Source organism: Eptatretus burgeri, chromosome 8 (genome assembly GCF_056783735.1).
Source record: "Eptatretus burgeri isolate ZD-2024b chromosome 8, Ebu_testis_v1, whole genome shotgun sequence".
Lineage (NCBI taxonomy): Eukaryota > Metazoa > Chordata > Myxini > Myxiniformes > Myxinidae > Eptatretus > Eptatretus burgeri.
Window position 1 is genome coordinate 64527005 of NC_140968.1, and position 17630 is coordinate 64544634.

The following is a 17630-nucleotide window of genomic DNA, read 5'->3' on the forward strand; positions in this document are numbered from 1 at the left end:
CTGTCAGAGGCTCCGGCATCTCCTCTCCTGCCTTCCCGCCTTGAAGCCCTACTTCCCAACTCCGTCCTCTCAGTTTCTCCGTGCAGGCCGCCTCTCCCACTGCCCCAAAAAGGCCGACTCGACGTACAGGCAGCCTCTCTTAAGTTCCCTCGCTTTGAAACACGAGCACCCTCTCAACCGACTGCAGCCTTCCAAACTCCCAAACTGAACCTGAACCTGAGGTCCTCGCTTTCTCTCATTTTTCGAGCCCATCTCTCTCAGCCAAGCCGACCAAAAGCTCTGCCCCTTCGCATCACTTCCTCCCTCTCGCCACACCCTCTCTCCAGGCCACACCCCCTCAGCCAACTGGGAGGGGCCTATCCCGGGATGGGGTAGGTATAAGAGGGAGCCCTTGTTTCACTATCACTGTACGAACATAAAAACACTCTTACACCTCCCGACACACATGTAATGTACACTTTACCAAACAACCTTGCAAAACAGGAATTTCATGGGGGATCTGAGCTAATCCTATATTTTGTAGTCCCATAAGGGCCATTTCCGTAACAATATATATATATATATATATATATATATATATATATATATATATATATATATATATATATATATATATATATATATATATATATATATATTGTATTAAAAAAATACTTAAAAGTAGGGATGGTGTTATTTGGGTGATGTGCTGTGTTGTGTTTGCACCAAAAGAAATGTTTTGCATTTTGGCCAAAAAGTTTCATCTTGGTTTCATCAGACCACAAAACTTTTTGGCACATGGCTTCAGAATCTCCAGAGTTTTTTTTGTATTCCTTAAACGGGATTCAATGTGGGCTTTTTTGAGTGATTACTTCCTTATTTCCACCCAAACATACAGGCGAGACTTGTGTAGTGCTTGGGATATTATTGTCCCATGCACAGTGACTAGTCTTTACCATAAAGGCATGTAGCTCTTTCAAAGTTGCCATTGACCTCTTGGTGGCCTCTCTGATCAGTCTCCTCCTTACTTGCTCTTCCAGTTTGGGAGGACAGCCTGATCGAGACAAGGTCCTGGTGGTACCAAACACCTTCCACTTCTTAATGATTGTCTTGACTGTGCTCCAAGGGATATTCAAGGCCTTTGAAATATTTTTTATACCCACCCCCTGATCTGTCTTTCCACAACTTTATCCCGGAGGTCTTTTGAAAACACCTTCGTGCTCATGGTTGAGCCTTTGCTGTGAAATGCACGATTCAGTCGAAGAAACCTACAGGAACAGCTGATCTTATTCTGAAATGATCAGAATCACCGCAATTTAACACAGGTGGGGTGGGAGGGGGGGGCATATATCTTGGTGTGTGATTTTGAAGGTGATTGGTTACACCTAAGTTAATTTACAATTGCTATTATAAGGGGGGGTGGACACTTATCCAACCAAGATATTCTAGTTTTGTATTTTTAATTAACTTTCAGAAATTTGGAGAATTTGTTGTTCACTCGGAAGTTGTGGGTTATGATGTGTAAATAAAGGATGAAAAAGTCTGATTTTATGCAATTTAATTGCAGGCAAAAAGGCAACAAAAGGTGAAAATTTTGGAAGGTGTGGACTTTCTATAGGCACTGTAAATATACATATCACTGGTTCACTCGCACACGCGCACACACACACACACACACACACACACACACACACACACACACACACACACACACACACACACACACACACACACACACACACACACACACACACACACACACACACACACACACACACACACACACACACACACACACACACACACACACACACCTTACCATTTAATTATGCAATCAGCAAAGTTTTCAATCCTACAAAGAATGCACAGAAACAAAAACTAGTGGATTCGAGCAAATGCAAAACTCACATACTTTTGGAGATTGTTTTCGACTCTTGCACAGTAGAATTCAAACCTGAGCTCTTCTGGAGAATAATCAACAAAACCTGCAAAATATGATTTTGCACAAGTCTTTATGAAATTAAAATGAGTGTTTTTGTAATTATTATTTTTTGAACAATTGGAATCTAGTTTTCTACAAGCAAAAATTATGGACAATCCATAAAGGAAGGCAGGTCTGATAACGAATCATCCAAGTTCCAAGCAAAAATTTATCAAAGATAACAAATATTTATCACATGTATAGAGGAATAAAACATGATTAAATCCAATACTCATGTTAGGATGAAATCTCTACTTGAGGTGACAAAGTCAAAGCTCCAAGTCACCCAAATGAACTGTCCACAGCATATTAGATTATCTTGCTGACAATCTGCCCATGACCCCGAAAAGTCAATCGATGTTTCTATTCCATTTTCATCTACTACTTGTTAAAAAGTGAAAAATTCAATTGTATGCACATAAAAGGAACAAAAAAAAGAGGACATTTTTAATTTATGAAAAATTAAAAATAAGGAAATATTTTTGGGGCATCATATTTAATGCAAAAAAAATGATTTGCAATCATCGTGGAAGCCTTGTTTCAAGGTCAACTGGAACAGCACTCAATAGAGCACATACCTCCACCAGGCTGAACACTGAACAGTTAACATTTTGTATCCCACCGATAGGCCGGATCTGCATCAGGACCTTAACAAAATCTAATCGGCTTGGTCTTGTAACCAACCCATCCACCAAGTTTTGTCATAACCTACAAACAATGAAATCAGAAATCGAATTAGATTTAAGATAATGCCGTGAGAGTGCAAGAAAGTACGAGCATTACAATGAATGAATAGAGGCTATACAGAGTGAACAAAAGGTGGCGGTGTGATTTTGAACCCTCTCCCGAAATGGGGGAAGCCCTCCCCAAAATGCAGACAGGCCAATTGGTAGAGATTGTGTGTGTGTGCGTGTGCGTGTGTATATATTGTTGCGGTCTTCGCGCCCGCCGGCGTGCTGACGGCCACGTAACTCGAATCGCGGCACGTCGCCCACCGGACGGACAATCCAGTCGTGACCCTCTCGGACTAACGCCGGGAACCAGTCACGGGTGGACCTTTCGGTCTCACCGCGATCGAGCCAATCAGCCCCCGCGTGGGATAGGGTTGCTCGCCAAATTCGAACTACCTAAGTACCCACGCGGAGGGTAGACCGGGCGATCGCACCTCGCCGCAGGTCGACTTCGGACACGGGCCACTTAAGCGACCCGTTCCGTACTATCAGAATAACCGAGCGGTGTTATCGTCGACCTCGACGGTTCGATTAATTATCGGGCGTATTCAGCCCACTACCAACCCTTTACGTGAAGCAAGATGGAGATTCAATGGAGGAAAAGACGAAGCGAAGCGGGAGAACAGTTCAACAATAAAGCACATTTATTCGCGACACACGGGAAGCACACAAATACAATTCCACCAAATGCACACAAAAAAGAAAACACAATTCCATTTACACAAAAAGCAAACATAAAAGTGAAAACACAGTGCAGAGCTAATACCGACTACCGAGCACACGGCAACACTTACACAATTCTACTTCACAGACGGCGCCGACAACACATACCCAAAACCAAGGAAAAGAAATCCCCCACGAATGGGGTAGGCCTGAGGCCGAGACCGGGTCGGGCCTACCCGTCTGGTGATGAGACGCGGAGTGGCGATGGCCCCGCAACCCGCGGGCCTCGTGGACAGTGCCTGGCAGGGGGTGGGAACGGGGCCCCCTTGGTCGCACTATCTCAGCGCGGGGGGAAACAGGAGGGGGTTGCTGATGCTCGGGGTATAGAGGATCTTTATTATATGCGACGAGCGTCTCCACCTCGGCCAGGTCGCGCTGCCGGCCTCCCTCGGGCGCGCAGCTCCTTGCACGACGCGAGCACCCCCTCGTCCGCCCTCGCCGCCTCTCCACAGCTCCGTCCCCTCCGTTCCGACTCCAACGCACACGACGAGCAGCTCCACCGCCCGCGAAGTCTTGACTCTCTGTCCGTTCTTGTTTGCGACTTCTCGTTCTGCTGACTCTCTCCTTACTGACTCTCTCGTTCCGACTTTTACGACTCCTTTGACTGACGAACACCGTCCTTTTATCCCCCCCGTAACTTCGCCTTTGACCCCCTCCCTTTGACCTTTCACCTCGCTCCCCATTGGCCCGAGAAAAAGTGGGCGTGAAGGCTTTTTGATCCACAAATTTGCATATATCGATCGCCCTGGGGGCGGGGCCAATTCGCCCCTCGCTCACCGATTGGACGGCAAAAAGTGGGCGTGTGTCGTTTTCGATCCGTTTTTGAAGCAGAAAATCCGTGATTTTGTACACGCTGTTCGACGCGCGTTCTGCATGAGTCCAACACCGGTACCCACAGCGGGGCAAGAACGGTGGTGATGCTACGGTGGCGAGGTGTGACGGGAAGGTCGTGGCGGTTGTGGTGAAGCGGTGGTTGTGGTCGGTGGTTGATGTTGTGGTTGTGATCATGGCGGTTGGTCCAAAATAAAGATAGTAAAAGAAAAACGGCTATCCTAAAGAGTCGCAGCACGTATAAATGACATGTATTCCCACTAGACAACGGGTTTGGGCCTAACTACACATGCACTTACCGAGATACCTCACCTAAGGGACCTGAATGGTGGTTTGCGAATCTGGTAACCACAACACTACCCCCTTCCCTTTTTACAGACTCGTCCCGAGTCGTCAAATTTTCGTGTGCCATCATGTGTAGTTTTCCCCTAGTACACTTTACCTACGGATCCCTGAGTGCGACATTCATGGTATTCGTGTCCCCAAAATAAATAACCTGAGGGCTGCGTAACTACCTAAACAAACTCACTCACACGGACGACTTAAATAAAATTGCCGGCGCTAGACAAACATGCCGAGGCGCACTCATATGTACAGTACATCTTAACCTTAACTTACAAATTTTACACTAAACCATGGCCCAGGATCACTGAACTCTGCAAAAGAAAAGCAGTTAGCAGGGAGCCAGGCTGCCCACATGCAGTCTCTGGCTCAAACAATGCAGGTGACAGGGAACGTGGCTGGCTGCTCACACGCAGTCCAAGGCCTTCCCTTTTGAACTGAACGCAGTGAACCACAACGGTGCATGGGCTGCACAAACGCAGTCTCCGTGCCAGCTCAAGTGGCACACGCAATGAACACAACGAATGGATGGATGAACACAAACACGGTGCACGGGCCGCCACTGCAGGCCCGTGTTGTAGCTGCCAACAGGGCAGTTCTCGCAGCTTGCAAACCGTTGCCTTGCGGATCCTGGCGCACATGGAAATGAACAGGGGGGGCAAAGCAAAATTGAACGGGGCTGGTGAACATGGGCAGTGGGCATGGCATGGCAAAGGTGCAGGCAACACAGCCCGCAGAAGAAGGCCGCTGCAGGCAAACACAGCCCGCAGAAGAAGACTGTTGCAGGCAAACACAGCCGGCAGATGAACTGGCCGGCACAGGCCTTGAAGCAAACCGGCCAGCCGATGGCACAGGCCTTGCAGCAAAACAACAGCTGCCGATGAAGCTGGCCAGCTTTTGCCGTCAGTGGTGGTTGGTGGAGGGAGTGCGGTGGTGCTGGCCACTTGGAAGGCGGGCTCGGACCTACCTACCTGTCTCCCTCCCAACCTATCGCCTTTGCCTGTCACTGTACATACCCACTCCCTTAATTTGTGAAAAACCAATTTAGCCCCCTTAATTTTTTTTTTTTTATTTTTTTTTTTACTCCCCCACTATAAATCGTCCCCTAACCCCCTTTATCGTCTTTGTTCGGCTAACCTATCCTGTCACCTAGCCTACTCCCAACCCCTACGTTCCCTTCCCGGAGGGGAACAAGGGAGAGCTAACGTCCTGTGTCGAGGCCCAACGAAGCCTCAGAATGGCCTCCCCAGAGTTCGGCGATCTAACCCAAAGTGGGTCCAGCGGCCCACAACGACAGCGAGGGGATGGATGGTGCGGAGGGGTACATCTCCTAATCTACCCTAACCATTTAACTGCTAAACTACCCCGGGGCTTTCAACAAGCGCCTCTCGCTTAAACTATTGGTTCTATAAACCCAGATTCCCGTCGCCTGTGTTGGTGTCCTCACAATTTCGGGCCTCGCCCCCCAATTTTCGCTCCGTGCCCTCACACGGTCTCCTGGCTGGGACACGTGGCTCCCTTTGGCAGGCACGACCCTCTGCCGATTCTCCCGCTATGGCACCCCCGGGCACTACACTGCCTCCGAGCCTACCAGCTCCCTAACACCGGGGAGTGCCCCCCATGGCACCTCCCCTGAAACGCACACGTGGCAGGCCGGCCTCCCGGGCCCCTTTCCGAGGGTCACCCGTGCCCACTGCACTGCCCACGCGGCTAATGGCGGCCCGGGCCCCCGCACCAAGCAGGCGCACCCGTGCCCACTACTCTATCCCGGCCCCCCATGGGCCCTTGGCCTACCGCGGCCGACTAGCCTGGTGCCCGGGGTACCCACTCAGCGATACTCACCTTTCGCAGCCACGCTCCCAAGCCCGTCAACAGGGCTCCTGCACCCCTCCAAATGGGTCTCGAGCCTACTTTCCCACCAACAACAAAACGACCTCCATTTTTCAATTTGACTAACCCCCTAACTCACTCTACACTGACCCCGGGGTCCCTTGGGCGGGAGTCACTCCTCCCCCCAATCACTCATCGCACCATGCATTCCCCATTCACTCCACACACACAGACCCGCTGGCCTCACTCACTCACCAAGCACATGCCTCACAACTCACCAACTTTTCAACACACACACCGCTGAACTCTGCCATCCTTCTAACTACATCCCCTAACTAACTCGTGCTCCCACGTCGTCCCTTAAACTACAGCACGTTCCTTTTAACACTACGTAGCTAAACTACGTCCCCTCTACACATTCACAATTCTGTCACTGTCTCCAAATCATCTCATTTTATTTCCCAACCTAAATCTGGCTACAATCCCTCTAACTAATCCATTCCACGGACTCCATGAGGACTTACCCCTGCCCCATGGAGTCGGTCTAACTAAGCTAACCCTTCCCCCTAACTAGTTTCCATCCTGTGCCCCGGGTTAAGGGGGTCTTTCACCCTTTGCCCAGGAATCCTGTACACCCGAAAGTGAGGCTTGCTTTTTTTTTTTTTTTTTTTCATGCGCAGCACCTGCGCGACAACTCGCGCTCTTTGCACCTTGCAACTGCCCGTGACGTCATGCAGCTGCACGTGTTCCTCGTCCCTCCTTGGACGGGACCATCCGGCAGAGATACCCCTCCTGCCGGATTCCAACCCCACGTGCAGCCATGACGTCACCGTGCGCATATTAAAAAAAACACAAGCCACACGTCTCGAGGGGTTCCCCACGCGAACACATGTGCTTTGCCCGTTGGAGCTGAACACACACGATCGCGTGGAGAACCCGTCCGGTCCAAATCCATTTACCTGCCTAAACTTTGTCCGTCCGCGGGATCGGCAAATCCACCGCGTGCGTTTCCGGACCGGGACTTCACTCTCGCAAGCGAGCACGTGGTGGTCTCGTGCGTTGCACAGCACGAACCGCGTGCTCACTGCTGGGTGAACCCGGCACGGTCCTCGAAACAACTACAGCCGCTACTCGGCTTTCTCTCCTCTGTCGCCGTCTCCGTCTCCATTCCACACACGCATACCTGCGTGTTACGACGCACACAGTCCACACCATTAAACTCACACGGGGAGACGCGGCTGCGTGCTCCCGCATGCCAACCGACATCTCCCTCTCATACCGCTCTCTCACACACACGGTCTCCCTGGCACACAGCGACCTTGCACACGGCCGTTCACTCACGCGTGCCTCACTACTCACACAAACCATACTACTCACACGTGGTGCTCCATTCACTCGCGCGGGGGCACTCACCCGCGGTGCCTCACCCACACACGCGAGGGCACTCAACCGCTGTGCCTCATCCACACACCGTGCCTCACTCATACACGCGGGGGCACTCACCCGCGGTACCTCACTCATACACACGGCGACACTCACACACGCGGTCTCTTCCACACACCGTGCCTCACTCACACACGGTGCCTCATCCACACACGGCGTGCTGGGAAGCACGCACTCTGGCACCATCGCCACCACACCACTCACACGCGGGGTCGCTTCCACACACGGTGCCGCACTCACACCTTGCACCACACACACAGGGACAACCACACTGGGGATTCGTGTCCCCACAAGGGTCTCCGGGGCCTCTATACCCCCCAAGCTCTCCGTGCACCCGTCCACAGCACCCGTCCCCTCAACCTCGCAAAACACGACCGAACTCACCTGGTCGTGACTCGCCTTAAGGGGGCATACTCCCTCCCCTCGTTCCTGGAGGAGGCCATCCCGCTGCTCGCACCGGGTCCCTACACGCTCCGCGAGCTCACCCCCATAGTCCTCCACTACCTCCGTGTGTGTGTGTGCGTCACTTACCCCGTCTTCATCGTGTAGTCTTCCCTCTATCGTTCCCATCTCCCGTGTCTCTGCCAACTCTTCACCCTTTACCTCCCTTGTCTCAACTATTATTTCCGTTGTCGTCACCTCGTGTCTCGTCTCACACGTTTTGGTCTCCCCATTTAATTTTTCCCTTTCGGTCATCGTCACGACCCTCGCCCAACACGTTCCACGAATTATTTTTTCACCCGCCTCCACCGCGGGCCTGTCAGCCGTTGCACCCCCACCCAGCTCGTTTGCTCCCACACGTGGAGTCGCCATTTTTATCTCCCCGGTCACGGCCTTCATGCCCGCCTGCAGGCTTCGGCCCATGTTCTGCGTCTCACCCCGCAGCTTTTTCATTTCTTCTTTCATGTGCTGTGTATTCGCATCCATCGTCGTTTTCACTTCATTTGTATTTGTATCCATCTTTTCATCCATTTTTTGTGTATTCGCATCCATCTTTTCATCCATTTTTTGTGTATTCGCATCCATCTTTTCGTTCATGCCTTTCATTTCGTTCTTCATATTCGCATCCATTTTTTCGATCATTTTCGCATTCATCTTTTCGTTCATTGCCGCCAGCATGGCGCATAGCTGGGCCATGTTGGATGCACTCAGCTGAGCCGTTTCGGCAAGGGTTGGGGAAGGGTCTTGGTGGAGAGGGGGGGGGGAGGTGTCATACACCGCGGCCGCTGCCGCACCCACCTCGGGCCCTGGGTTCAGTTGGGCGAGTCCGTGTTCCTGCACAATCAACATTTCCTGCTCGGGGATTCCATCCTGGACCATGGATTCTACACATTCTACATCCATTTCTAATACCCCCGGCTCCCGCTCGCCTTGAGACGCCATCTTGCTTCTCGTGAAGGGTTAATTTGCTCGCTCGTAATTTGGAGGGAATCGGGGGTCGCTTCTCTCACCCCTGGACCGATTCCCGTGAATTTAGCCGGAGACAGGACAGCCCGTTTTCCTGTTCTCCGATACCAGTGCCGCGAGGAGGGCGATGAATTTGTATCCCACTCCTGACACCAGTGTTGCGGTCTTCGCGCCCGCCGGCGTGCGAACGGCCACGTAACTCGAATCGCGGCACGTCGCCCACCGGACGGACAATCCAGTCGTGACCCTCTCGGACTAACGCCGGGAACCAGTCACGGGTGGACCTTTCGGTCTCACCGCGATCGAGCCAATCAGCCCCCGCGTGGGATAGGGTTGCTCGCCAAATTCGAACTACCTAAGTACCCACGCGGAGGGTAGACCGGGCGATCGCACCTCGCCGCAGGTCGACTTCGGACACGGGCCACTTAAGCGACCCGTTCCGTAGTATCAGAATAACCGAGCGGTGTTATCGTCGACCTCGACGGTTCGATTAATTATCGGGCGTATTCAGCCCACTACCAACCCTTTACGTGAAGCAAGATGGGGACTCAATGGAGGAAAAGACGAAGCGAAGCGGGAGAACAGTTCAACAATAAAGCACATTTATTCGCGACACACGGGAAGCACACAAATACAATTCCACCAAATGCACACAAAAAAGAAAACACAATTCCATTTACACAAAAAGCAAACATAAAAGTGAAAACACAGTGCAGAGCTAATACCGACTACCGAGCACACGGCAACACTTACACAATTCTACTTCACAGACGGCGCCGACAACACATACCCAAAACCAAGGAAAAGAAATCCCCCACGAATGGGGTAGGCCTGAGGCCGAGACCGGGTCGGGCCTACCCGTCTGGTGATGAGACGCGGAGTGGCGATGGCCCCGCAACCCGCGGGCCTCGTGGACAGTGCCTGGCAGGGGGTGGGAACGGGGCCCCCTTGGTCGCACTATCTCAGCGTGGGGGGAAACAGGAGGGGGTTGCTGATGCTCGGGGTATAGAGGATCTTTATTATATGCGACGAGCGTCTCCACCTCGGCCAGGTCGCGCTGCCGGCCTCCCTCGGGCGCGCAGCTCCTTGCACGACGCGAGCACCCCTCGTCCGCCCTCGCCGCCTCTCCACAGCTCCGTCCCCTCCGTTCCGACTCCAACGCACACGACGAGCAGCTCCACCGCCCGCGAAGTCTTGACTCTCTGTCCGTTCTTGTTTGCGACTCCTCGTTCTCGTTCTGCTGACTCTCTCCTTACTGACTCTCTCGTTCCGACTTTTACGACTCCTTTGACTGACGAACACCGTCCTTTTATCCCCCCCGTAACTTCGCCTTTGACCTTTCACCTCGCTCCCCATTGGCCCGAGAAAAAGTGGGCGTGAAGGCTTTTTGATCCACAAATTTGCATATATCGATCGCCCTGGGGGCGGGGCCAATTCGCCCCTCGCTCACCGATTGGACGGCAAAAAGTGGGCGTGTGTCGTTTTCGATCCGTTTTTGAAGCAGAAAATCCGTGATTTTGTACACGCTGTTCGACGCGCGTTCTGCATGAGTCCAACACCGGTACCCACAGTGGGGCAAGAACGGTGGTGATGCTACGGTGGCGAGGTGTGACGGGAAGGTCGTGGCGGTTGTGGTGAAGCGGTGGTTGTGGTCGGTGGTTGATGTTGTGGTTGTGATCATGGCGGTTGGTCCAAAATAAAGATAGTAAAAGAAAAACGGCTATCCTAAAGAGTCGCAGCACGTATAAATGACATGTATTCCCACTAGACAACGGGTTTGGGCCTAACTACACATGCACTTACCGAGATACCTCACCTAAGGGACCTGAATGGTGGTTTGCGAATCTGGTAACCACAACAATATACAAGCCTGGTGTTGGCGCAGTGGTTAGGGCAGCGGCTTGGGATCCAAAAGGTCCCGAGTTCAAGCCCCGTTGGGCCATTGAATTAATACACAATTGGGTTGACTCAGCCTGTCATCCTTCCGAGGTCGGCGAAGTGAGAACCAGTGCACTGGGCCAGTGTATACCCCGGTTAAAATAGGTGTACCATATCCCTGTGTCGTAAGAGGCAACCAGGGTTGCGTCAGGAAGGGCATCCGGCGTAAAACATGTGCCAAATCACTATGCGGATCATACGGATGATCCGCTGTGGCGACCCCGAACGGGAGCAGCCGAAAGAAGAAGAAGAAGAAGAAATGTATGTATGTATGTATGTATGTATGTATGTATGTATGTATGTATGTATGTATGTATGTATGTATGTATGTATGTATGTATGTATGTATGTATGTATATATGTATATATGTATATATGTATATATGTATATATATATATATATATATATATATATATATATATATATATATATATATATATATATATATATATATATATATATATATATATATATGTATATGGGACATTTTCACAAAAGCGGGTCCGGTAACGGTAAAGAACAAACTCAAAAATCAACTTTCTTTGATATTCTCGAAATAGTGCTTGAACCCCTTATAAGGCCTAAAAAATGGTCAAATGATGCCAGCAACGCAGGATCAGCGATGTCAGTTCAGTTCAAATGATGTCAGCAACGCATAAGGCCTCTGCACTGACTGGGCAATATGTGCTTGATAAAAATTTTCAGACAGTCTTTACCATTACCTGACCCACTTTTGTGAAAATGTCCTAATATATATATATATATATATATATATATATATATATATATATATATATATATATATATATATATATATATATATATATATATATATATATATATATATGCTGTGTCTCTTCCCCACCCTGAAACACAGAAACACTCTTCAGAGAAAGAAATTATGAAGCCAAAGTTGCTTCAAAAATAATCCAAACCACAGGAAATTGGAATTTTTTTTCAATGAGACAAAAAAAATTGAACCTGGTTGGTGTATAGGCAACAGACAGTTACCACGATCGCTCCCATTATACAATTCAACTGAAATAACAAAATGACTTTAAAGGTCGCATAAAAAAACTTCCACAACTTTTGGGCTATTGAAGCAGTCTTATACACAACCCTTTTTTCTGGGATACATACTCGAGGCTCGTGGAAGAGCTGGTACCAACACTGAACGGATCAGGATGCAACAGGCCAAAAGGAACGGTAGAGCGAAGGGGGTTGGGGGGGGGAGTGCAATACCAACAGTAGAGTTGAAGGCTAAGATAGAGGGAGACTTGGACAAACAATGGGTGTGGGGAGGAGTGGGGGGGGGCAGGGGACGATGCATGGGGTAGACAAGCTGGATACAGAAGGTAACTCAGGAGGGAAAACTAGAAATTTGGAAGCTGGAGAGATTGATGTGGGGGTTATAACGAGGGTAGAAAAGATCATGGTTTTGGATTGGAGATGATCTGAGATCTGAACAGCTGTCTTGAAGATTTAGAGGGAAGAATGCAATTGAAAGGATGTGCAAGTTGGTTCTACAGGTGGGGAAAGAAGAGAAACAAACAAAGTGGAGGTGAGCAGTGATTCTGGATTTTGGGAGTTTCACCAGAAGGGGGATGACGGTAGACCATTTGTGCCCTGTAGAAAATTGGGGGAGGAGAGGGGGGGGACAAATCATGGAAAGAGCAGAAGGTGTAAGATCAGAAAGGAGGTCGTAAAAGACAGAGACCACCGACCTGTTTGCGATTGCGAAGTGCTAGGCCCATAGACAGTTTCATTCACAGGAGATTCCAATAACCTTTAAAGCCTTGGTTTCCACAGAATCAAGCTGAACAAGATGCGAGGCAGGGGAGCCAGCCCAGAGGGGAGAGCAGTACTCCATCAAGCTGCGGATGAAACCTTGTCAGTGGATCGGAGTTCAGGTGTGCTAATGAAGGGCGTTGCACAATGAAGGATGCCCCGTCGACAGCTGGTTTTGCAGGCTAACTTTGAAATATAGTTTGCCTGAAAAGGATTATGGCTGATTTTGAGATACATGAGTATGAATGACTGAACTTCCTCAAGAGGGTTGTTAAAGTGGATGAGAGGGGTTGGGCGTTGCCAGATGGTCCTTTCTGAGAGAGATAATGAAAGTGTGAGATTTGTCAGGATTGAAAGGCATATTCGAAGTATTTGAACAGCTTGTAATTTTTGTCAAGGTCTGAAGAGCAGGAAGAGGCTGCAACCTGCCTGTCTGAAGGATGAGGGAGGTCACGGCAGAGGGCATTATCATCAGCAAATGGATAAAGACGATTTTCCAGAGAGATCACTTCTGAATATCAGGAATAAGACTGGGACAGTACACTGCCTTGAGGTTACTCCAGCCTTGACATTGAGAGGTGACAAAAGGATTCCATTGAGAGACACACATTTTCTATGAGAGGAGAGGAAGTCAGTAAACCATGTGTGGAGTTGGGTTTGGATGCCAGAAGCAGAGAGTTTGGAGAGTAAAACAGGATGCCAGACTGTATCAAAAGCATGAGATATGTCTAGAGAGACAGCCCTGATCTCATGTCTGACATTGAGGGCTTCCATCAATTGTTTGGTGAGTAGCATCAGCATGTCCAAGGTGGAGTGACCTTGTCTGAAACCAAATTGGTTATCTGAGATGAGGTTGTTGGAGAAGGGGAAGGATTTCATATAAACTGCAATGATGGATTCCATGACCTTGCTGATGATTGGAAGCTGATTGGTCTGTGGTTAAGTGGACCTGTTTTTGCACCTTTTAATGAAATACAGTAATGTTGGCAGATTTCCAAGAAGATGGAAGATGACCTAAAGCAAATGATTAAATAAAAATGGCAGAGAGAGGATGTGCAAGAAACAGCAGAAGAGCATTTTTTTGGACAAGTGAGCTGACGCTGTCCGGTCGAGTAGCAGCTCGTCAGAGTCGAGGGTTGAAAGAACCTTCTCCACCTTCTCAGGTGCAAAAGATAGAGTCCAGGAACAGTTGGGTATGAATGAGAAGGGTGGGTACCGATAGTGAGGGGTTGCGATTGTTGCGAGATTGAGAGGTTTGGGTTGAGGATATTTTATAAATGCTGCGTTTTTGATCACATCGACAGGGTGATGTTTTTATTTGAGGACCCTAAAAACTACATTTGTTCAGAACCTAATATGTTGCGTAAATGCAGCCTAATGTTACAGAAAGATGTAACATGATCCTGAGAGTAATTAGGCATCACGTGATTCATCACATGATCCGGTAGTGACGTTTCACAAATTTCCACTCAGTCACGTCATGGCACTCACTGTGGAAGATCGCGCGTTTCTTGAACATTCCATCAAGAATGCATCCTTTCGGGAATGTCAAATTGCATTTAAAAGTCGCTTTGGTGGTCGTACAAAACCTTCAAAGTAAGTGATGTGGAAACTGGTGAAGCAGTGAAAGTTAAAAAGCAGATGTGCTAGCCAAGCGTCGTTACACCAGAGAAAGTGGATGAAGTGTGGAAAAGAATGGAAGCAGGTCCGAATAAATCCGAGACGTCCAGCACAAAAAGCTCACTGTTCATATTACAGTGCAAGGAAGGTGGTCAAGACACTCAAACTCTATCCCTACAAAATTCATACAGTGCATCAGCTACTGGAGCCAGATAAAGAGAAACATTTAGCCTACTATGAATGGCTCAAGAGGATGGTTAGAGAAGAAAACAATGTTTTGGATGTTATGGGGTTTTTTTACAGACAAAGCATAGTTTCATCTTTCTGGGCATGTAAATTCACAAAACACTCTTTTATGGCTGAGTGAGCAACCTTATGCAATGCATGAAAGGCCATTGCATTCCATGAAAATTGGTGTTTGGTGGGCTGCAAGTCGGTGAAGAATTACTGGCCCAATTTTCTTCTAACAAATGGTAAACTCATAATGTTACATAAACATAATCCATGAATTTCGAGGGCACCTTACAGAAGACAATCAACCAAGGTCGGTTTCAGCAAGACAGTGCCACGAGTCACACTTCACGACACAGCATGAACAAACTTCGGCTACTCTTTGATGACCATGTAGTGTCCAAGTCATTACGGCCACATCGACCCCCAGATCTTACATTGTTGGATTTGTTTTTGTGGGGCTATTTGAAGGATATAGTGTACGCCACAAATCCACGCACCCTTGGTGAACTCAAAGCAATAATCGAACACACGATCAGCAATATTCCCCGAGAAATGCTACACACTGTCGGAGAGCATGCTGCGAAGAATGAATTTGTGCCCGCAACATGGTGGTGGACACTTTCAGCACTTCATTCAAGGTAATAAATTGTGTGGATTGTGTCACCTCTTTCTGTAACATTTACATAAAATATTAGGTTCCTAACATATATATATAGTTTTTAGTGTACGAGAATTATTTCGGGTTCTCGGGGGAAAATTTTTTTTTATTAATAAATCACCTTGTACTTGAAGAGCTTGTTCATACTATTTGACAAAACAGGTAGGAGTGATCAGGTCTGTCTATTTATTCATGCATGCACTAGTGGGCAGTACGAGTTGCCATGCACTCAAACTGATTCATTATGGTGCACATAAGCCAGAAAAAGTGTTACTGTGTCTATCTCCGTAACTTCTCCACGATCCTTGTTCCCTGGTCCTTCCTCACTACAATTTGTGGCTTTGTCTCCCTCTCACGAATGACCTCGTTTCAATTTGCGGCTTACAGCCACCCACCCCAGACAATTATATCTATGAAACCTCAGTCTTCAAACATGGACTCTCGACAGTCTTTTCACCTCAGTTCTTTCTTTTGATTTGGTGGAGACTGAAATAGCTGCCATGCCAATTGGCTGGGGGACAGTCTAAAAATCACTATCCCAAGAATATACAACTTTTACATTAAAAAAAAACAAAAGCATGCCTTACTCGGTCATAAATTCCCAAATGGCTGTCACTGTTTGTTACACCTCATTGTGTTGAAACCATCTTGCTCTTCTGATCATCCTTTTGAAGGTATGTGCATCATTTGCAGTCATTAAGCTGTTAAGGGGCTGTTGTGTCCGACAGTTCAGCAAGGCATTTTGGTCTGACCCTGCCTTATTATCTCACCGGATTCAGACATTCGGAACTTCTTTCTCAGCAATATTTCTCTCGTGAATCACTCTATCATCCCTTACGTCCTCCATCCCATATCTCGACCCAAGTCCAATAATGCGTGTCGAAGAGACATCGATCTCTACCTGCTTTTTTTTTTTTTCTTTTCTTTTTTACTACGTTGCTATCATGATAAAATAGGCTCGATCGGATGTGTGTAGTGCATGCAAGAACGAGTTGTGTACTGTCGTAGGAATGACTCCGAGGGGATAATAAACGTTTAGAATGGTACAGTAAGTTATCTCCTTAAGTATTTTTGAATATAAAAATAAATAAACAAACAAGCAGTCATAAACTGGTACTTACGAAATCGTCAACTTGACCTCTGACCTTGTCTAATAGAAGGTAGCGACGCAAACCAGAAGTTTCTAAGATTCTGTACCAAACTATCAAAAATCGAATGTTTGACCTCACTGTGACCTTGACCTTTGACCGATTTTGACCAAAATCTAATCAGCGCTAGCCATCACCCTCCTGAATCACGTGGTGTAATTTGACATTGGTAGCTTCTTCCGTTCGAGTTATCGTGCCTACAAACAAACACACACACAAACAGATGACGGAAGTCATCAATATACTTACGAAATCTTTAGATTTCGTAAGTAATAAATAGTTAAATAAAATATTCTCTGACTCTACTCATGCCTGCACAGTTTCAGATAACACAAGCTTTTCTGACTGAACTATGTCTAAAAGTGCAGATGAAGTTGCAGTTGAGGACACAATGGTATTTCTATACAACATGCTGTAATATAAAGAACATTTCCTCAAGATACTTCATATGTAATCTTATGGTGCTGTTCATGATGATTGTTATTTGGTACAAAACGCACATGCAACATTTAAAAAAAGTTACCTCAACATTTTCAAACAAAATAGCGCCACATGCACAGGTGCAGGGAAAAGGGGTGATGCAGAGGGCAGGAGGGGGTAGGGATGGGGGCCTGCTGACCAAATGATGCCACCGATTTAAATTTCTGGCTAACAGCCTGGTTGCATCGCAAATTGTCGTCCTCAGATGAACACTAAGCTGGGGGGGGGGGGGGGTCCCATCTTCTGGCATTAGTTAGTGAGGGTAAAAACTCCTTGTATGTCTTTTGCGATGTGCAGGGCATGACAGCATTAGCAGAGCTGCAGGTCAGTAGCAATGCAACTCGCGGCCTACCTAATTGAATCGTACTCCAATGTGCAATCACCAACAACTGTCAAGCATATCTGGAGAAAGATAAATTCGGTAATGTCATTTTACCATGTTGCATTTCTTTTTGAGATAACACCTATTTGTTTGTAAAGTCAATTTTTGGCAACC

General features: G+C 48.1%; 1 protein-coding gene across 3 annotated transcripts in view; it reads right to left on the reverse strand.

Moving 5' to 3' along the window:
• Window positions 1–17630, reverse strand: part of NUP42 (nucleoporin 42) — a 64981-nt gene that overhangs the window by 35149 nt on the left and 12202 nt on the right. For 2 of the 3 annotated variants that reach the window (XR_015060986.1, XM_085892317.1), the window contains exon 4: window positions 1888–1964. Coding sequence is in view for 2 of the 3 variants with exons in the window: in XM_085892317.1 (XP_085748443.1) it covers window positions 1888–1964 (77 nt within the window). In the remaining variant the exon portion in view is untranslated. The remainder of the gene's footprint in view (window positions 1–1887; window positions 1965–17630) is intronic. The other variant, XM_085892316.1, reaches the window with a different exon arrangement.